We start from the raw sequence: 22,187 nt of genomic DNA on the forward strand, positions 1-22,187 counted from the left end.
TAGGAGGAAAGAAGGACAAGAGAAACCCATGAAGCTCATGTCTAGTAAACATGAAGGTAGAGAATACCCCTTCTTATATCCTAGACCAGAAAAAATGTGGGCCTTTACTGAACCAGGCTGACCCAGGCAGTCTGTCTAATCAAAACGGAATAACAAAATGTTTGGTACAGTAGTTCAGAACCCAGACTCTGTAGCTAGACTCTCTGGATTCAAATCCTGCCTCAACCCTCTAGCTATATGATCTTGGTCAAGATACTTGACCTCCTTATAACTTAAAGTTATAACTATTTTTTACTCTTATGCCTATAAGATAATAACTATTGCATATGTTCATTTAGAATCAGATTAGTGAATGTATAGAAAGCATTTAGAACATAGTAAGACTTACATAAGGTGCTATATGAGTTAGCACAGGTGTTGTATTCCCCATACCCATGGCCGGGCAGACATAACTAATCGATGACAACATTCTTTTTTATCTTATCTGTTTGAAGTCTCTATATCCTTCTCCAAAACACCACTTTATGTAGTTGCTTATTGATTAGCTCACCAAATGAAAATTATTTTCACACCATCTTACTGGATAATGTCAACCAGAATATTAAAATGTAAACAGTAGAGAAAGTCAGTTCACTCATACCAAGTTTCTATACCAAACTCTCCATAAGAGTAAAATGTATCCTGATTAGAGGTAAATGATGCCATATAAGGAAGATCTGGTACTCAGGCCAGGAGTCCTGTCGCATGGACACAAATGTTTACAGCTGCCCTAGAATGCCTAGTCACATCCTGAGAAGAGCAGCCTTGAAGACATCCTTTTGCCTGTCCTCATTCTTCTTTTGCAATAGAACAAGAGTGGCTGCTAAGCCACAGACCACAAAGAAAAATGTCAGTCTCATAAAATACACCATGGTCCTGCTGATGTGCTTGAAAAAGCACGCACACTTTAAAGCCAACCATGGACGGAGACACATAGGCGAGCCACCAGAGAAAATTTATTTCAACTAGAAGCATTTACCTTGAGCACCCAACCCTTGTGAGGTTAAATCCCTCATAGAACCCACATCATACAAGCTGCATTTAACCAATGAAAGTGGAATCAACAGTGAAGGAGACATATGAGTAACAGCTTGTTAATTTCTAACCAACAATAACAACTGCTGAAGCAAAAAAAAAAAAAAAAAAAAAAAAAAAAAAAATGGTATTTTCACCCACACTCTCAATGATCTGAAATTCTTGATTTGTCCTCTCTCTAATGCTCCTCTCTACACTTTAGACTTCAGCCCCCTCACCTCTGCAAACACATTTTGTTTATCTCATAAGACTCAAATGAACAAGACTATTCTTTGCAATATAAAGAAAAAAATGTTCTTGGAGGATGTGGGGAAGTTCACATGGTGCTTGAGGGAGTGGACGGATCATGAACTTGTGAAATCAACAGATAATTCTGGAGTCTCATATTAACTTTTACTTCGACCACCACTCTCTCTAACATTTAGAGGAGTTGGCAATGAGTAACAAAGTGGTTGATTTGATTTCTTTACCTTTCCTTGTGTTTTTGAAGATGAAATGAAATGGTTAAAAGATCGTCCAAAGCCAAGAAAAGGATAATAAAGGGCTTGCCCATATACCAACTAGATTGGTGATATTACTATTTAAAATCCTAGGATACGTGAGTCAAACCAGAGTTTCCCTCTCAGTTCCACTGCTCATATCCATGAGGTCTGAGGCAAGACAGTGATCCTCTCAGAGGCAAAGTCTTCTCACCTTTATATGGAGATAAATAATACCTACTTGCTAGTGTTATTATGAGGCTTAAATAAGTTAATATATGCAAAACAGTCAATATAGATCCAGACACATTGTAGGCATTGAATAAATGATAGCTATCATCACCATTGTATTACCATCATCATCATTATCGTTAATAATCATCCAAACAAGTCAACCTATCAATTATTACAGTTATTTATTTGACCTACACATCGAGAAAGATCCCAGAGACAATAAATGACTCAATGAATGAGTGCAAGCTGTAAGAGTCAAATATGTGGTATAATCTTACAAAGCAAGAATAATTGGAAATTAACTCGTTAAAATTATTTTAATACCTATTAACTGCAAACAAGCATGAGGGAAACTTCGAGGATGATAGCAATGCTCAAAAGCTGCCTCATGGTTGCACAACTCTATAACTTTAATAAAATCACTGAATTATATATACATAGGATGAGTAGATTTTATGGTATGTTAGTTATATTTCAATAAAGATGCTAAAAATTCTCCATGGACAGGAGCTGAAAGGAGACTCAGATAACAGGAAGAATAGAAATTAACCTTGCATATGGCATAGAAAGAAAAAAAAGAAGTAAAATATGAAAAGTATATTAAGAGACATGAAGGACAGAGTAAGAGGCTCTAAGATACATTGAACTGGAATCCCAGAAGAAGAAGAGAAACAAGATGGGCGTAGATAACTTAAATAGAGCTGAGAATTTCCCAGTAGTGGTGAAAGACACCAATCCATAGATTCGAGAAGCACGAAGGATCACAAATAAGATAAGAGAAAGAAATTCAAGCTTAGACATATCATAGTGAAACCACAAAGACCAAAGAAAGAGAAAATGTTAGATGCAATAAAGAAAATATAGATAACTATCTTCAAAAGAACAAACTAATGCGACTCTTCAATACCACCAATAAAAACCAGAAGAGAATGAAAATAAACTCGTTGAAAATATAATTGCCATCCTTGAGTTCTACATCCTGTGAAGAGTTGTTCAAGAATGAAGATAAAATAACAGCAAAAAACTAAGATTTGCCATCTACAGGACTCCACTAAAATAAAGTTCCTCCTTCATTTTTCATGATCACTTTAACTCTACATTCCTTCCATGCACTGGACCTTGACTATTAAATGATTAATTAGGTGCAGTTCCCTAACCTCAAGAGACCCAAAATCTAGACAAGTGTTATTAGATTTAGCTAACAAAATAAAGGATATCCAGTTAAATTTGAATTTCAGATAAATAATAAATAAATTTTAAATATCTGTGTGTCCCAAATATTGCATGGGGCATTTACCTGGGTGTCCTCTGTTTTATCTGACAACCCTGGTCTTATGCAAAGGGGAGAAATGTCAGAGACATAGTTGGAAACTGTCACTTGGTAAGTGACAACCATATCTCGAGGATTAGGTGAGATAGACCACAGCTTGGTGGCAACATGTCAGATGAAAGTAGACAATAAAGGATCTAGCTCTGAAATTCCGACCTTTAAAGGGGCAATGGAGGAGAACTGAGAGAAAAGAAGGGAGGGCAGGCAAGGAGGCAAGCTCTAAGGAGAAGGGGTCCCTCACTGCATACGTTTCATTTGTTCAGCAAGTACTGCATGCCTGTTACAGACCAGATACTGTTCTAGACAGTTTCATAGAGCAGTCGAAAAGAGTGTTCTGAAATTGGTACTTGGGAGATCATTTTTCTTAGTTTTTTAGTTTTTAGAGAGCCAATTTCAGTACCCTAGTCAGAACCAGATCACCTGCTACAATACAGAGGGTTTTCGAGACCCTTCTATTTTGGATTACATTGCGACTCACTAAATTCATAAATTAAAGTCATAACTGTAATCCCCAGTACTTCAGAATGTGACCTTATTTGGACATAAGGTCATTGCAGATGTAATTAGTTAAGATGAGGTCCCTAATCCAATGTGATATGTTCATATAAAAAAAGAGGGAATTTAAATATGTACAGACACTTAGGAAAAACACCATGTGAAGAAGACAGAGGTCTACAAGCCAAGGAATGCCAAAGATGATTAGAAAACCACCAGAAGCCAGGAGAGAGGCAAAGATTCTTTCATAACCCTTTGAAGGAATCAGCCTTGCAAACACCCTGATCTTGGACTTCTAGACTCTGACACTCAGGGACAATAAATTTGTTTTTTGAGCCACTCAGTTTGTAGTTTTTTGTTACAGCTGCCCTAGCAAACTGATATAATTTCCTTTACGAAAATTCACTTGAAGGCTGCCCAGCTGGTGCTTCCTGATAGCCCAGCTGGTCCCAAGACCCCTTCTGGGGGGTGTTTTCCCATGAGATGCTGGCCCTGATGACCCTACTGCAGGGTCAAGCCTGAGGTAGAGAAGGTCTCCTCAGTCTTCAATTTCTGTACTTCTAGCCTAGGGTCTTCTTGGTAGCTTCAGTATCTTCCCCACCTTCTGAACAAGGAAGATCACTTCTGCCACTTTCCCTTCCTCTCCATCCTGCCCCATGCATCTGTCTCCTTTTTCTCTACTTCTCTTCTCCTTGTTCCCACAAAGCAGCTGTGCGGGCTTCAGTAAGGCTGCTCAAAGGAACTCTCTTAGTTTCCCTTTCCCTTCTCTCCAAAGCCTCACCCCTAATGTGAAATGAAGCTGTCTTCTCAGGTCTCACTCTGGGGGAAAAGTTGCATTTTCTTTTAGTTCCTCTTTCCTGCCATATCCTCCCAGATGGCTTTCCCTTACTCCATGCTGATGGAATGTTTAATTATTCATCCAAAGGGTATTAATTAACCACGTGTGAAGCACTGTGCTAGCAGCCTCAGGAGCGCCTGAGATGGAGAACACCTGTGCCTCAAGAAAATGGAAACTTGGTAATCATTTAAAGGTGATAGGTAAGTTTGTCCTTAGGCTAACTCCAGTTGATTTATCTGGGCTTCCTGGAGGTTTAGAGTTCTAAGGCATCTTGGCTCCATGGGACAGAGTGCTATGAGAGATGAATGATATCTGCATGAATGTGGAACAGGAGATGCTAGCATAGGAAGACCAGGTGTTTGCCATCTCTGAGGTACAGGGACTCAGTCTGGATTCAGACTCTGGCTCCATCTATTATTACCAAGTAAACTTGGGCACGTCGTGACCTCTTGCAACCTCAGGGAAATTTAACCTGAGTGTCCGGATAATCAAATATTTTAACAAGTAAATGATAATCAATGAAACCCTAGCATATATAGGTATTTTATGTTGATTGATTTTGTCTGGACATAATGGAGTTGAGGAAGAGATAAGCCCAGAACCAAAATAATTATAGTATAAGGCAGAATAGATTGTGAGAAAAGTAGAAAGTATAGTGTCATGGGAATTCTGAGGCTACTTCAATTGACCTTATTTCCCTGGTCTTGAAAGGTGGGAGCTTGTTGGGGAGAACAGACACTGCAAAGTCTGAGGAGGGAATTTAAAGAAAGTGGGGCACATTCGTGAGCCTGTGGTAATGGGAGAGAAGCCTGGAAAGAAGGCCGTAACAAGAACAGAGAGCCTTGAATTCCTCACTAAAAAGTTGGGATTTCGCTAAACATAGAAACCTCCATAGCAAAGTCAAGTTTCACAGTAAACTAGTACTATATCATTTGCATTTAAGAGAAAGACAACTAGAAACAAATTTTTGACTGTATAATTCTCTATAAATTAATAACTGAGTTATGCTGGTATAGGAACAGCTTCTTCCTTCCTAATAAGACTAATTAGCCATGACAGAAGTTACCATTTCTGATCACTATTTATATATTTGGTGTATGACAAGGTGGCCTTGACAGCTTCATATTAGCACATCAAACACTATTATGGGAACTGGAATTTTAAAAGCTAATCTGCCCAACATCACACAGCAGCAAGTGGAAAGGCAGGACTGGTACCAAGGTTTGAACTCAGTTCGAGGCTGGACACCAAGCACTCGATACTACATTTTGCTGTTACAAGAGGGGTCAGTGAGAGAGATAGCTACAGACTACAATACAGGGGCTGCTGACTACTTCTAAGTTATGATTCCGCACACATGAAAAAGTCCAAATATGAAAATATTCAGAAACGACTTCTTTGTTTTGTGGTCAATTAGCATTTATTCCTGTCAGCAATAAAATAATAAAAATTCCCTAAACTGTGGGTCTGTTTTTCTGTCTGATTATTGACACCTTCCTGGCCACATAATTCCCTCCTGATTTTAAAAGGATTCCTTTTTATTACAAGTTACTTTTAGCTGTCCCTTTCCTTTCAGGAGATACTTGTGCAGGTACAGGTGCCACCTCAATAAAGGAAATCGAAATTGAAGGTGTTTTGTGTGCCTACCACCTTCTTAATAGGATTATGTGGTTCAGAATGGTTCTTTGTTTGAAGCTGGAAAACTGTCAGACTCTGTGCAGGATCTGCTGGTATGGACAATACCTCTGGATCACAAAGGATGCTCCAGCCATAGACAGTCCTGAACTAACAGGCACAAGTCTCCTCCCTCCAAGTGAGTGAAAGGACTTAACTCTGTTCCAGACGCAAGTGACTATAAGTATTGAAAGGCAGAGTCATGAACATTTCATGATGAAATAACCTCTCTTTCAGATGCAAGCCAGCAAGAATACAAACCACTTTCTTGGGATTCCTCAGGTCAAGCCTGCGAATTACCATATTGTTCTTGTTAATTTTTAGAGACTCTCTCTTAGGAAGAAACATGCTAGTTATATTAGATTGAAACACATTAAACTGCAATTTGACCATTATTTTGCCTACAAAAAATGGTTATTTCACATGAGTCAACTTAATATTAATTATATTAATTACCAATGTGCAGAATGCTCAAAATGTTTTCCATTTATATTTTTCAATTTAAATGAATACCTTGAGTTGTAAGAATAAGAAAATACAGCACATACTAAATTCTTAATAAATGTTGAATTTTCAAATATATAAACCCCAGTGATCTGAAGGTTTTGCATGGGTCTTATGCATTCTAGGTACAAAACATTCTAAAACAAACTTTAACACTTTAAAGTTTAATTTCACTAAAGTTGAAAAAAATCAAAAAATCTATTTTATTTCTATATTTACATTTTTATTAGAATTCTTCAGAACTGTCAACAATTAGACAACATATCAGGAAAAAAACACGTGGAACACCAACATCCTTTAAACTTGCACCACTTACATATTTACACATAAAGTTACTGTATATATAAAAAATATTTTCAAGGACTCATGGGCTTGGGGATATTCAAAAGACATTATTGCTACATTTCAATATTTACAAAAGAGCCACAAAATAATTTCAAACATCAAGCCACTGCAAAGAAACATCTGATGTAAAAAAAATTATAAAAATATAAACTTTCAAGACTATCCAAGACAGACCTCTCAGTGAAGTGCCCCTGAAGTACCTGGACACCTACAGTTAACAACCATTTTCTTACTATAACCAAAATCAATAGAAACACAAAGGAAATTTTTAGACAAAGTATGGCAAACAGCGACAATCTCTTATGTTGAAACAAAACCCCAAAACCTGTTGCTTTGGAAAGGCGCGAGAGCATAGAACTCCAGTGCAAATGGTTACTTCTAGATAAGTGGCCACAGCTCTCTAAACATTACCTAAGGGATGGACCTAGGAGGGGAAAACCGTGAAGGCAGCATACTTGAATCCTGCAAGACAACACATAAACCTTGCCATGTACACATGGACCTCTTACAGTTGGGTAGTGATGGGGGAGTAGGGGGAAGGTAAACTCTTAAGAATAATATCCAGGCAATTACCTAAAGTGTAAAATTTAAATATGTTTCAGTGGAAGAGTAGCATTAATAGTCTAAGGAACAGGTACAGTATGCTGAGTCTAAATAAGAGAATGCCTTAAGTGCAGGTGGACCACAGATAAATAGGAACTTAGGCACTCTGTTTCCTACTATATGCCTCTATGCAAGCTCTTGGTAACCTTCTCAGGACAGCCAGGTGAAGGAGACCAAGAGCAGTACTGACGATGAAAACAAACTACTTCTGGGGGACTAAAGGACCTTCTTGGGCTCGAGGCAAGAACAGAGCCCAAAATATTTGTCTACAAGCATACACGCGTGTGCACACACATACACACTTATATACCGGCCCTGCGTTCAGGACATGCCTGCAAAGGAGAATGAATCTAAATTTTATTTCCTGCTACAAAAGAATCCAAATTAGAACAGCACTGTTTTCTCACTTCTGCCGGAGTCATGCAGTACATCTTTTTCAAATGGCATCAAATCTATTCAGCATAATGCCATTCTGAAGCTGGTAGGCTTGTTCTGGACGATCTATAGAGCAAATTCATCAGCTACAAAAGGAGATTTTTGTTAAGATTGTGCTTGACAGTTATGTTTTTTTCTTTAAAAAAAAAAAAAAAAAGCACTGTGTCCTTCAAATTTGTCTGGCTTTTCTTCTATTCCTACATATATGGCAGTCTTGAGCCAGAGCTGTATCCACGAACAACAGTTTGTGGGTTTTCCCCCCTCAGACATATGAACATGTACAATTGATAGATGAGTATATACAAATGCTGGCTGGGGAGGTCCTTGCTCCAACTCAGCTCCCTAATAGCAAAATCTTGTGAGAAAGTAGGTCGGTAGCATGAAGGCTCACACACCGCAACGAGTCATAATTCATGCCCAGGGAGCATTTTTTCACGGCCTATGTCTCTTTCCTAGTATGAAACGATAGATATCTTAGACCTACATATTTGTAGACTTCTGACCTTTGTCCTAATAACATTCCATTTTCCACAACAAGGCCTTAGGTTTCAGCTTCTAATCTTGCTGTACCATCATATCATTATGGGTGGTTACGAGGGCCGAAGGTGACTAATGCCATTTATTTAAAGAAACTGTCATCCATACTTTTCAAACAGATATTAGAGAAGCCTCAGAAAGGACTTCCCAACCTCCCTTTTTCCAAGTCAGACTTCTTTTCCGTTAATGGGAGCTACTCTGCTGTCAGGAATATACACAGTTCAAACCCTGGCAAGGGGATGGGAGCTGATGACAACAATCACCAGCTACTAAAGTGTGCTCATAAAGAGAATTATAGCGGGTGTTCACTACCCTGGAGTAGGATGCAAGTCAAAAGAAACAAAATAATCATAGAAACCAAACGAACGAGAATCACTCCACTTGGAGACCCGCAGACATTCATTCTGCTTCAGACGTCTTCATGTACGAGCAGAGGCTGCGTGGACGAGGCGCTGCTGCCCACGGAATTGATCCGCACGGAATGGTCCACCACAGCACTCTCCTGGTTGGGGCTCCAGTTTGCTAAGTTGGAATAAATCTGAGGAAAACAAGTCCACAGTCAATACACCAGTCCCTACAATGAACACAGCGACAAAGGGAAATGTTTGCAGTTTCAGAATTGCAGATAACTTGAGGAAGACTCAACGAGAGGAAGTTTAAAGACCTTTGCAGCTAAAAACCAAGTCGTACTGGAAAACAAAACTCAACCCACAAGTTTTATTTTACCCCTCATTTTTCCCAAGGTCTGATTACAAAAGAAGTGATGGCAAAAAAATGTGCTTTTCTGCTGAGGCGCTTCTAGGAACAGGTGCTATCTAACCTGTTAAAAAGGGTTCTAAACCTCGGTAGCCAAAACAGCCAATGTAATTTGCTGAGAAATCGGTGGCCCTTCAATAGATCTTCCATTAGGAATCAAGCACTTAGGTGAAAAATGCTAGTTAATTTGAAATACACTTTGACGTGCAGAAGAGTAAGCATTAACACAAAAGTATCGGTGGTATACACTTGGGAAAGAAAAGATAGGTCCAAGCACACAATCCAGAAAAAAAAAATCAGCTTAAAAAAATCTGAGTCAAAGTAAGGATTAGTATCTTCCTTAAAAGCAGAAGAAATAAAGGGTTTGGGTTTTGAATTCCCCCCTCCCCAAATCACTGGGAGGGATCTCCCAACTTCAAACAGCTCTTCATTCTATATGGCTTGTGGGCATGACAGCTATCTGCCATTTTCTGGCTATGCTTATTTGAGCAGAAGGCTTATTTCACTGTAGTAACAAGCTGTTTTTTCTATGGTTTTATTCTAGTTCACACCATCCCAACCCTCTAAAGGCTGAATGGCCCTGACATGTGAGAGAGGGCCCATGCTGACCCCATGACCAGTATTTGGGGTGGGGGAGGAAATGTGGCAAATCCTTATGGATCCTACTTCCACATTTCTGAGTGTAAAGCCCTCTACTATTTCTCCTCCTCATCTCACATCCTTCGTTGGCTCAGAACAGGGGGGCTGGACTGAAAGAACTTGTTTCCCTTGCTTTTACTTTCCCACCCAAAGGCTAATTTGCAGCCTAAGCCAAGGAGAGAAGGGGTGGAGAGGTTAGTCCTCACCCCACAGAGTCTGAGGAAAAGAATACACCGGGGACGGAGAGAAGAGAGATCCCGAGCCTGGCAGAGTGCACTCACATGATTGGTGCCTGGCAGAGTGCACTCACATGATTGGTGCCTGGCAGAGTGCACTCACATGATTGGTGCCTGGCAGAGTGTACTTACATGAGTGGTGCTGTCAGAAATCTGCTTCTCAATCAGCTGAACGATCTGCTTAAATGTCGGTCTTTTTACAGGGTCGGCATCCCAGCAAGTTTTCATTACGTCATACCTGCAGAATGAGGGCCACTTTCCATTACTCCCCAATACCCCTCATTTGTCTTCAGGTGTATGTCATGAGATAATTTCAAAAATAATTCCAGGCCTAGGCAACTGGACATAGTAAGCGGCATGTGCATAATGTGCTATGTATGAAATGCTGCCGAAACTTGCTCTGTATTTGGTGACAAGAGATTGTGAAAATCTACAGAAATGACATTTGACCAGGGTATTCTATAAAGGAACCAAGTAGTATTTCAAATTGTGCTAGTTGAAAACACTCAAAATCTGGGTCTCTGTCTTTAAAAATAAAAATAAAAGGGGATACATTATCTGAAGAAAAAATATTTTGGCCCTTACATGTCGGCAGGTGCATGCTCAGGGCTCAGCATTCGGAAACCTTCCTTGATCATCTTGTAGAACTTAGAATCCACTGGCATTCCAGGGTAGGGGCTGCTTCCTGAGGCACAAATGGTTTGCAAATCAGTGTTAATCATAAGCAAGCAGCCACTGATAAAACCTTTAAAAGATTCTCTGAGTCTATTAAAGTGCCTTTGGCAGGGTCATTTTACCTAAAGAGAACAGCTCCCATAGAAAAATACCATAGGACCACACATCACTTTCAAATGTGTATACACAGTTGAAAATGCTTTCAGGTGCCATCCATTTCACAGGTAGCCGAGCCTGTAACGGAAGCACAACAGATTCAGCAATGTTAATTGAGAAGATTCAAAAAACTGAATAGAAAATATTGCTATAGACATTGTTCCTGTTGAGAGGTGGGGGTGGGAACTTGACTGTCATATCACAAAAGTCTTTCACCTTTATGACCTCTGATGACCCCAGCTATGCCTGAATAGGTGGTTCACAAGTATACTATCTCCATTTTCAAGATGAAGACATTGAATCAGTACAGTATGGAGGTGAAGATCACAGACATCAGAGACAGACAGACATGGGTTCTAATCCTGGTTCCACAACTGGCCTTGAGTGACACAGACTTGTTAGTTACCAGTGAGAATGTTTTCCTCTTTTCCCTGAATAATAGAAACATGGCTCTCCACAGTAGGGACTGCATTTCCCAGCTCTTTTGCAACCAGGTATAATCATGTGACTGAGTTTTGGACACTCAGGAATAAGTGTTGTATGGCAGCTTTAGGAAAATCTCCTTAAATGTAGATGGCATGTGTCCTTTTACTACCATTTTCCATCCTGCCTTCTGGATGTGGTCTCTGGCTATCTTGGCTATCTAGTGGCAATCTTGGATGCTGAAGATGAAGGCTCCACCCAAGGGTAGTAAAAAATGTAAAGGTGGAAAGATTTGGTTGCTACTCCTATGACCCTGTTCCCCCCTCCTCCCTCCCCCCTTCCCCCACCTCTCTCTCTCTCTCTCTCTCCCTTCCTTTTCCTTTTTGGGGCAGGGGGGAGTGGAGGGAAGGTTCTGTCATATGCAGCCAAAACTTTCCCTTACTAATACATGGGAAAGTCACTTAAACGTCTATAATTAGCTTCTATATCTTCAGTAAAACAAAAATAATATTTCAAATTTCCTAAGTTGTTTTGTGGGTTAAATGAGGTAATATGGGTAAAAGTACTTAGCACAGTACTACCTGACTTACTAATATCTGAAAAATTGTATAGCATAAGTAAGCACTCAATAAATAGTAGTGCCTTATGACTGTGACAATTCCAAGGAAGTGATTGGCTTAAATTCAACAGCTGAAATGCACGTCCTGAACTCCTTCTGCTAAAATCAAGCCAAACTTCCCATGACTGTTCCTCTTAAAGAGGATCTGGATCCCTGGAATCTAATCTACCACAGAAAGCTAAATCAATCCTTTTCTTAACTCATTTAGCATTGAAAACTGGGAAGACAATTTTTTCCAGTTTTAAAGTTATTTTAGTCCATAGAGATAAAAAAGCTTTTCGGTATACCCCCCACCTCCAAGATTTTGTGCTAAAGCTCCTATAGAGTTTCCTAACCCAATGTCTACATATGTTTGGAATTCAGGTGTTTGTGAACTCGGAAGGGAAAAAGTATATTCTTGTTTTCACTAACTTCTAAATGCAATTTAGTATTTCCTTAAATTATGACTGAAGACAATAAAGCATCGTAGTCTGAGAAATACCTGTGACTTTGTCACCAACAGTAATCACAGATATCTTCATCATATTATAGTATTTACATTCATCATCACTTTAAAAGCTCAGAGGTGTGGGATAATTCTTGTCAAATATCACACAGTTACTAAATGATGGAGCCAAATTTGAATTCAGCGACTCTGGGTCCAGAAGCTGCTAGTTTCTTCCTCTTGTCCTTTTGTTGCTATTCAGAGGCCTGGATAAAGTACCACTTTACCTTCTTCCTTCCATTAGTGTACCAGAATGAAGACAACATGGTTTTATGAACACTCTTAATAATGAAATCTAGCCTTGGAGATTTATTAGAACTGCATACTTTCATCAGTAGGCATTGCCAGCAACACTTCTACAAACCCAAGTCAACTACAGCCTACCCACAGGTATGCCACAGTGATGAGGGAGAAAATGTTACACTATCGAAAGGGATACACGTAGCTACCTTCAGGAATAAAACTGAATTGTAGAAATGGGCCTGGGAAAATAGTCATAAAAGAGTAGATACACAGGGCTCCATGGCTTCCCATACTAATGGGACAGTGCTCTAGAAATCATGGACTCTGGTTTCAGCCTCTGCTGACCTATGTCACCTCAGACAAATGTCACTAAAATATACCAAGCCTTAGTTTCTCCAACTCTTAAAATGAGAAGACGCTACATTCTAATGCCAAGGGTTTGTTCTGAAGACATAATGAAAATTGGCACCCCAATAAAGCACTTCTGTGAAAAAAAAATTACTATGTTCTGTAAACCAATGATTACTTATGAACCTATTTAATAAGCTCTCTATTGATTACAAGATCCAACGTTCTATATACCTAATTTTGAACACTATCTTCGATTTTAATCTCTTCACATGGCATGTCAATCTCGAAATAAAATTCTCCTGCTGTGACCTTCAGGTCCACATTTGTTTCGCTAGAGCAAAATCTAGTTCATTGCTATTCTCAGGCTATAATGAAAATTAAGGCTATTTCTGTTTCCTTCACATGCCCCATAATTACACAATTAGAATTAGGAATTCTATTATCGGAATGTTAGTTGTAGTAATGCTCAGCATACTATGCAAATTTTGCCAAAATATACTTAATTTGACTGCAAAAACGCATGATATCTCAAAGGTAGGATTTGCATTATGAAAATCATAAAAAACAACTCTTATAAAAATTTGAAACTAAAATTCTTCTTTGGACTATCAAGCAGAGAGTAGGTACTCACATTGCCTTTGACCACGTAATTAGAATCATTCTTGATGTCTCTGGCTAGACCGAAATCACAAATCTTCGTGATTCGACCATGAGTAAGGAGGATATTTCTGGCTGCCAAGTCTCTGTGAATACACTATTAGGAGAGAGGGGTAGAAAAGAAAGCCATTTAAATTTATTTTAAACTTTTATAGAGGGAAAACTATGTTTAATACTAGGTTGCTGCTTATGTTATACAAATCCAATACTTTTGCTTTACATTTAAACTATTCGGTGCACCAAAAATAAATATCTAAATTATGCCTTGAATGATGCTCAAAATTTGTGTTTCACATCGCTAGGACCTTAATTACTATAATCACTTTCAAAACCAACTTCTTAGGACTGCTTTCATTCATAGGAAAATACACTCTAAATAGTCACATCATATTTTTTACACTGAAAACTCATTTTGCATGCTTCTCTGTGAATGTCCTTTAATAGAGTTTCTAAAATGTCTAAACTTCAATTTGACAGCTTCAAGGACATAGGGAAGGGGCCCTTTATTTCAGCCATCCTATATCCTCTTTTAGTTTGCAATTGTTTGGAAATGTCACCGATGACACTTGAGGGTCGGATCTGTGACCTTATCCCTATTCTGTTCATCCCATTTCCTAGGGAATTCCTCTCACTCTTCCTAAGACCAAGCTCCTTTGTTTGGCTCCATCGTTCTCGTCCCATCCCTATCCTTCTCCCAGATGTTTAGTATTCTCTCTGATTCCTTATTCCCCAACACTGCACAAACCATACATGCAATATTAGTTCAACTTCAATAAAACCCTAATATATGTTCACCAAGCACTAAAGCTGTATGAGGTACCCTCTGCTTTTGCTGATAAATTACCTATATTCTAAGAGTAACTCCTATATCCTAAAAGCCAAAAGGTTTAAATGGTTTAAATGAATTCATTCCATATTAAAATATTCATAGAAAGCTCATTTATACAGCTTGCTCTTTAAAGCTTACAAATGAGAATGAGAATTCCAAAGAGACAGCAGTTAGAACTTGAAGAAACTAAATTTCCTCTGCTTTTGGTTACAACACTTCAAAATTACAGTCTGCATTCTTACTACAGCTCTAAAATGCTCCATTCTGGGAGGTGGTAGGGGAACCTCTTCTAAGACATTCCCACTTACATTCTTTGAGGCAAGGAAAGCCATGCCCTTTGCCACCTGGTAAGAAAAGCTGAGCAGGTCTTCCAGGTCCAGGGCCAACTCGTCATCTTCCATAATGGCAGGGGTCATGTCTCTTTCTATGTATGAGCCTGTGAGGATAAGAAAGATTTTCTCAGCAATTAAAACCTTAATGGTGAAGAAAATAAGACAATGACAACAATAACACTAAAGGCAAGTAATGAATGAACTAATGTAAACTTGTAGGCAAATGACCTTCTCAAATGTTGAGAACAGGCAGGTGTTGAATCACAAAGTTAATATTCACAACCCTGGGCTAGGTTATAAAATCTTTAAGGGAGAAGGATGGTGGATTAATTTTAAAATCTCATATTTTTGATAGGCAAAACATGTAATTAATATAATTTGATAGGCAAAATACATATTTGATATGCATATATTTTCATAGATGCAGTAAGATACTCAGGTATAATAACACAGGCTCTGACTCCAAGTACTCTCTTTCAACCCTTAACTGCCACTTGCCACTACTGCATTGCCACTGGACCCTTTTGTAGAAGAGAACCGATCACTACCAGACTGGCACTATATTCTATGGCAGTTTGAGAAACCTTCTTTAAATAAAGTTGATTTCATTACTTGATAGGTACCCACCTATTCTTGCAGATCTCCTTTTGTCTGCCTTGGTTGGTACAACATAAGAAACTCCAGGTTTCATGTCCATGTACTCATTAGTACTATCACTGCTGGGAGAGATGAAACACCCGTCAAATCCTGATTGAATAAAATGGGAAATGGATCGGGGGGAGGGGCCGCCCATAGAGCAGGCTCTATCCCCCCATCTCTTTTTTTACATGATAGCCTGATTTATTAGAAGAAAGTAAGTATTGCCAGGTTTGAATGAAGAAAATCTTATTCAGTAAGAGGTGAGTTTTTAACATTCAACATTAGAGTCTAATCCCCAAGAGTTAAATGGCCTTTTTTGTGTTCGGTAATAGACGGAACTCAGGTTAGAAATCTCCTATCTCTTGGCACCAGAGATTTAATGGAAAATAGAGCCAAAAAGCATTATTCCACATGACTTCAAACTCTCTAAATTAGCCCCAAGAGACACAATGAAAGAGACAAAGATCAGAGCTTCTGAGATGTGTTATGGGGGAGAAGACAGAGATCGTTAACATGTAGTGACTGATGGAAGAAGGTTTAAAAAAACCTCATTTGGTTCAGATAAACACCAATAATTTGGATGATTTTCTGAACCATCTGGACCTCTTGAATCTGCAACATTTGGCTGGAGAGTCTTCAAGATTCTAGTACTTCCTGCTTCTGATTAGCATAGAAACACCATGACAACAATCTCCTTCAGAGTATGCGGGTGGTTTCAGTCCCATATGGAATCCCAAAGCACAAAGAACACCCCACAGGACTAAACAATTTAGGCTATTATTTCAGAAAGTTAAAAATTATATATGGGGCCAAAAGCAAAGTGGCTCATTTATTCACGTAAAGAACACATGCTCTGGAGAAACTACTGTGTTTTACTATCACTTAACACTGTGCAAATTTACAGGATCAAAAAAAAAAAAAAATTTAAAGCTTCACTTAGGGATTAAAACTTCACCCAGAGGTACAGAAAAGGCTTCAAGAGGGAACTGCCAATCAGTAATATTTGCTGAGGTCCTTGAGGGCCTGGAGTTAAGAGGCAAGAAGACATTCTTGCCATCTCAAAATTAGGGGATGTAGTGAATAAAAAGGTGAGCAGAAACCCACCACTGCAGAAATATAAAGCATAAGGGACTGGGTTTGAGGAACATGATTTCTGTTGGCCTGGGTGACGCTAGGAAAGCTTCTTAGGTGGGGGATCTTAACAACATTCGGAAAGAACAGGCAAAGCACAACAGAGAATTCTATTGTGGTTGTGAACCTCACTAATTCCCCTTAAAGATACTTGATGCTCTTTACACATCATTTAAATTCTGAATGACACCAATGATGACAGAGATGACAATAAGGTACAGAATTTCTTTAATTGTGCTATAGTAGTGTGTGTGCCTTTTTATAGCATAACGAGTTTTTTTTTTTTTTTTTTAAAGAATAAGGTATATAGAAATAATTCAGAGGTAGATGGCAGAAAACCTACATGCAGAGTTAGGTTCAGAGCTTTCTGACATTTTGTTAAATGTTTTAAAGGAATTTACTGTGACAACTTGACAAGCCTTTGCATTTTCCCTATAAACAGTGTCTCACTGTAACAATGCATATAGTACCAAGCTCCACGGTAAAATGGAATGACACACTGAACCATGATAGAGGAACAGGTATAGAGTTCTCAGTTGAACAGAACAAAAGCTTCGGGAAAAACTAAAGATGCATTTAAAAATCCAGCAAAAATTTAAGTTTAAGACTCTGAATCTTTAAAAACACTATTTAAACTTTCTAAACTGTTAACCACACTTAAATGATTTAATAATTCTGATTTTGCACCTCAAAATACATTTTTTTTTTTTTTTAAAGAATCAGCCTTGATTCCAAACCCTTATGACCCCAGAACTGCCCATCAGCAACCAACGATGTAAGTCAGTCTTACCATGAAGACACCTTTGAATGCAGAAGGTTCTTATAAAGGGCCGCTTCTGCATGGTCTTCCTGCTTTGAGCAGATAAATGAATCACGTTTTCTTCTCAGAAAGTTCAAAAGATCACCATAACAACAATATTCTGTAATGACCAGGGTAGGCCCTACAAGCATATAAGGTTAGAAGGAGGTAAGATGTATAGACAAATCCTGCTTCCCATAAAAACGCTGAAGGGTGACCTGGCCACTAACAATCAGGTTCAATGGTTAAGCCTCCTGAGTACCAATATGATCCAATCTATTAACACTGGTTATCCAAAAGCAGAGTTAAGTGGATAAAACTAAACAAGCAAGCCCCTTTTTTCTTGAATTTCAGAGTGATTAGGGGCCAGGCGTGACTGCTGGTTATACTATTATCAAACTTCCTACACAAATCCTTTGATTCCCTACTACTTACATATAGTAGGGCTCACATCCTCTCAGTAACATTATTATAAAAACGATGGCACACACTGCAGGATAATAGGAAAACCAACCATGGGGAACAACCAACTGAGACAAGACTAGAAAGTAGGTGAAAATCTGAAATGATGAGACATCATCACATGTGTTACTGACAAGGTGTCACCCTTCTGAGCACTACTAGTAGAACATTTTCTTGGTGTTGGGAATGCCTAAAACTGAAGCTCTGAAGTTAACAGGCAGATAATTAACTTGGGCAGAAATTTCTCATGAACAATTCATGATACCGTGAAGCAACATTTAACAGGACTGTTTTAAGAAATTATATAAAGTTGTCAACTTGACCACGGAGCTCTCCAGATCTCAAGGAACAGCTCCTTGCACACGGCTTTGTTCCTACAGACGAAAATGCTTTCTGGAAACATCACAGAAATCCTTGATGGGAGGCTTGACTGATGCTTCAGAATTGGAAGTTTATTTTTAACAAATGTGCAGTGTTTGCCTTGTTTGGTGTATATTTAAGAGCTGGTGGACTTACAGGGCTATTTTTAATTATGGTATGCAAATAGATATTAACCCCTCAGTGACTAAATATGATCCAGCAAAATATAAAGCTTGTGAGATAAAATGAAAAGTTTTTTGGATCAGATGAGACATGCTTGAGATATTCCAGAGGTCAGTGTTGTTGATACGACACTCGACAGTCACTAAGGTATGTGCTTGGGCTGTCCCTGCCCATGATAAAAACCAAAATACACATTCTTAAGATGGGAGGAAGGAGAACCTAACAAGAGGTAACAATAACCTGGGTCAAAATCTTGCAAGCAGTTTACAATCAAACATCATCAAAATCGTATCAAAATCTCCCCTCTTGATAACTTGACAGATAATAAAAGACAAGGTGGTCATGGCTTTACCTCCAATGGTGCATGCTCCAAGAAGATTCACAATATTCATATGATTACCAAGGTAACTCAAGACTTTGAGTTCAGACATTAGAGCTTCTCTTTCCGTTAAATGAGCACTTGCTAAAATTAAAAACATCTTATTTTAGCAAAAAACAAACAAACAAATCTGGCAAACCAATGCTGAGCACATGCACTAGCCTGCAGAAACTTACGTTTAAGCATCTTCACAGCAACAGTCATGGCCGCATCTGATTTAATTAAGCCATACGCAGTGGCCTCAACAACTTTCCCGAAGGCACCAGCACCCAAAGTTTTCCCTGAAGAAAGGAAGACAACAAAATCAGTGGTGGGGGGGAGGGGCGGTGTGGAATCAAAGGATTGTTTGCGTAATTTCAAAATCAACAAATGAATTAGAACACATTTGTCTAGACACATTTCCCTATAATGTGCTTATACCAAATCTATCGAAAGTGGTGACATTTCACAGAAAACACTTATTGTTTCAGGTAGACTATAACAAAGAAAGCTATTGGGGTTCCCTAAAATCATTGTTATGTGTACATAAAAAGGTTATTTGGAAAGCCTGTTTCATACTGACCAAAACTCAGCCTGTTTCTGGGAAACTCCCATTTGTGATCATAAGGAAGTTGTGTTGGGTCTATGTAAACATAATTGTTTCCATTTATCTCCTCAACAACCTTCCACTGTACTTCATACATGGGTTTCTGGTAGGGGAGAAAGGGAAAGATGTATCATCTTTTAATTATCAATGTTTCAACCATTAAAGCACTTAGGGTAGAGAACAAATAAGTGGTTACCTGTAAATATTTGTATGTAAGAATCATCACGATGATGCACATCATACCAGCTGCGACCACAAAACCAATCAGCAAAGGCGTGAACAAGGTGTGGGGATGGATTTGTTCTAAAATGAAAGAAGATCATGGAATCACAACCTATCAGCAGGCTCAGATCTTCACCACAATCACCTAACCCCAAACTCACCCCCTCCCATCTTACAGCCCATGGCAGGATTCAAAGCCATGCTCATATCGACTCCTTGCCTTGGTTATTTTCTTACTTTGTTATTCAAGCAAATCTTTTAAAATAACTTTAAACCAGACTACTGTGGAACATAAGTTGAGATTTCCATAGCACAAGAATAATTTTAAGCTGTTTGTCAATGAAAAACATCTAAACGAACTTTGTACTTCAACCAAATTCCTGCCTTAGACAACTTTAAGAAATTTCCTTTATGGATGGTTTCTATTTTTTCTCTATGCTTTCCTATATTTTCCAAGTTTTCTACATTGAATATGAATTTCTTCCACAACTGAAAAAAGCATTTTTAAAATGTTCTTTTTATTGCCCTGTCTGAATAAAATCTATGATGAACAATGTAAGATTCTTCCCCTCATTACTCAAAAAATGAAAATATAGCACTCTTTGGCACTCGCCTTTGCCAACTCAGGAAAACAAAAACTGAGCCCTAAGAATGTAGGTGCCCAGTTTCTTTGTCTTCTAAATTCATACCAATTCATCAATGTGTTTGCAAGGATCATTTAACTAATGTTAAGAGAGGTAGTCACTCATGAATGGAATTTTAAAGATGTTAAAGAAATAACTCACTAACATAATTTCATAAAAGACAGTGTTAATTTTCTGTCTGACAATGTGTTAACATAACTGATTTTGAACAACGGAAATTTTAAATAGAATTAAAATTTTTTATTGTCCTAATTCTATTGCTGTTTGAATATAAGGTAAATTTAGTCTCCCCTATTTTCCTTCTCTACCCTTTTTAAATGAAAACAATTGAAAATATACAATTCATTATATACATATATAATATATATTTCATACATATGCTCACATACATATACATATGTGCACAAACACGTGTAAAATATAAATAGTGCATGGTCAAAATTACTGCATATATTTTACTAACAAACTAGCACAGAATGAAACTTAATGAGTTTGATGACAATACAGTACAATGTAGATATTACCAGAAATGACATGGCCAATGATGGAATGGATTAATATCATGATTGATATAGCAGAGCGTAAACATCCCCTTAAATTGGATTAAAAAGAAATATACCTTTGCTGTTACCTTTAAATGCAAAGTTAAAAAAGGCAGAACTCTTTCCCACATCGTTGTAAGCCCTACACTCGACCGTGCCATTGAGCTTGAATGCACTGTAATCGATGGAACTTTGAACCACTAGTTTTCCGAACGGTGACACAGATGAGTTTTGTATCTGCACATCCACCGGCCCAACAGGAACTGAACATCTAGGAAGAAGAAAACAACAGCCCAGATTCACTCCAGGAAAATCCACCACTCAATCAAACACTTTGGGTTTGGCATACTTCTCAAACTGAGTTAGGGGTTAATAATCGGAAATTTCTTTTACAACCAAGAGTTTCTGATGACGAATGAACACTTCTGTGGCACAGTGAACAGGGAAAGCACTGTGGAATAGAAGAAAGAGGGAGATGAGGTTTTGGAGTGAGATGTGGGTTAGTTCTTGACTCAAACTCCTATTCTGTCGACTTCTGAGTCACTTAAACTTTCCAAGGCTCAGTTCCTACAGCTGTAAAACTGGGATGGTAATACCAGTCTTGGAAATTTAGTGAAAGGGTAGAAATGATTTAAATATCCCAGCATATAGTAAACCCTGATAAATATACTAATTGAGAAAGGATGTATGAAGGCTTGAAAAGGAAAAGTATGTAGGAGAAAAGTGTTAAGGTCTCAACAAGGACAACCACACAGCAACCCCCCAAACCCCAGCAGCAAGGACCCTGCAGCCTGAGGTTCTATCAAGGGAGATACAGGTTATCCCTCCGGGCTGCAATCCAGGTAGCAAAGACCATGTGGAGCCAGGCCCTCATGACCCTATTTTAAATTACTCCTCTCCTCCTGCCCTATATGCCTAGCAGTGTTCTATTCCTTCCTTTGCCATGTTTTCCTCCTTAACACTTAACACCTACCTCCATTAGTTGTTTATCTCATCTTTTGTCCATCTCTACCCATTAAAATACAAACTCACAAAGCTGGAACTCAGGTGTGTTTTGCTCACTAGACCAGCATCCGGTATACAGTTGGCACTCCATAAATATTTGTTGAATGGCTGAATGTAACTACTGGGGTTGCTTCCACTGCAGGCACACTTTTTGGGGGTCTTAAACCTCTCTATCATTCCCCAAGTAAAATGTTCCACTAAAACTCAGCTGAAAACAACAATCCTATGTAACCTCTTCCGACTTGGTGTGATAAAAAGATCCATTCAATGAAAAACAAAATTTCTAC

General features: G+C 38.5%; 1 protein-coding gene across 5 annotated transcripts in view; it reads right to left on the reverse strand.

Moving 5' to 3' along the window:
- Positions 1 to 8,148: 8,148 nt before the first annotated feature.
- The window catches only part of KIT (KIT proto-oncogene, receptor tyrosine kinase), a 76,535-nt gene continuing 62,496 nt past the window's right edge, over positions 8,149 to 22,187 (reverse strand). For 2 of the 5 annotated variants that reach the window (XM_016124286.2, XM_016124289.2), the window contains exons 9-21: positions 20,973 to 21,166; positions 19,684 to 19,790; positions 19,464 to 19,590; positions 19,078 to 19,182; positions 18,875 to 18,985; positions 17,509 to 17,659; positions 15,576 to 15,667; positions 14,925 to 15,052; positions 13,762 to 13,884; positions 10,977 to 11,088; positions 10,765 to 10,864; positions 10,312 to 10,417; positions 8,149 to 9,086 (exon numbers count right to left, since the gene is read on the reverse strand). In XM_016124286.2, the coding sequence (XP_015979772.2) occupies positions 8,958 to 9,086; positions 10,312 to 10,417; positions 10,765 to 10,864; positions 10,977 to 11,088; positions 13,762 to 13,884; positions 14,925 to 15,052; positions 15,576 to 15,667; positions 17,509 to 17,659; positions 18,875 to 18,985; positions 19,078 to 19,182; positions 19,464 to 19,590; positions 19,684 to 19,790; positions 20,973 to 21,166 (1,585 nt within the window). In that variant the 3' untranslated portion in view covers positions 8,149 to 8,957. The remainder of the gene's footprint in view (positions 9,087 to 10,311; positions 10,418 to 10,764; positions 10,865 to 10,976; positions 11,089 to 13,761; positions 13,885 to 14,924; positions 15,053 to 15,575; positions 15,668 to 17,508; positions 17,660 to 18,874; positions 18,986 to 19,077; positions 19,183 to 19,463; positions 19,591 to 19,683; positions 19,791 to 20,972; positions 21,167 to 22,187) is intronic. The other 3 variants (XM_036227931.1, XM_016124288.2, XM_016124287.2) reach the window with 3 other exon arrangements.

The sequence above is a fragment of the Rousettus aegyptiacus genome, unplaced genomic scaffold (assembly GCF_014176215.1).
Source record: "Rousettus aegyptiacus isolate mRouAeg1 unplaced genomic scaffold, mRouAeg1.p scaffold_m13_p_10, whole genome shotgun sequence".
In the NCBI taxonomy this organism is placed as follows: Eukaryota; Metazoa; Chordata; class Mammalia; order Chiroptera; family Pteropodidae; genus Rousettus; species Rousettus aegyptiacus.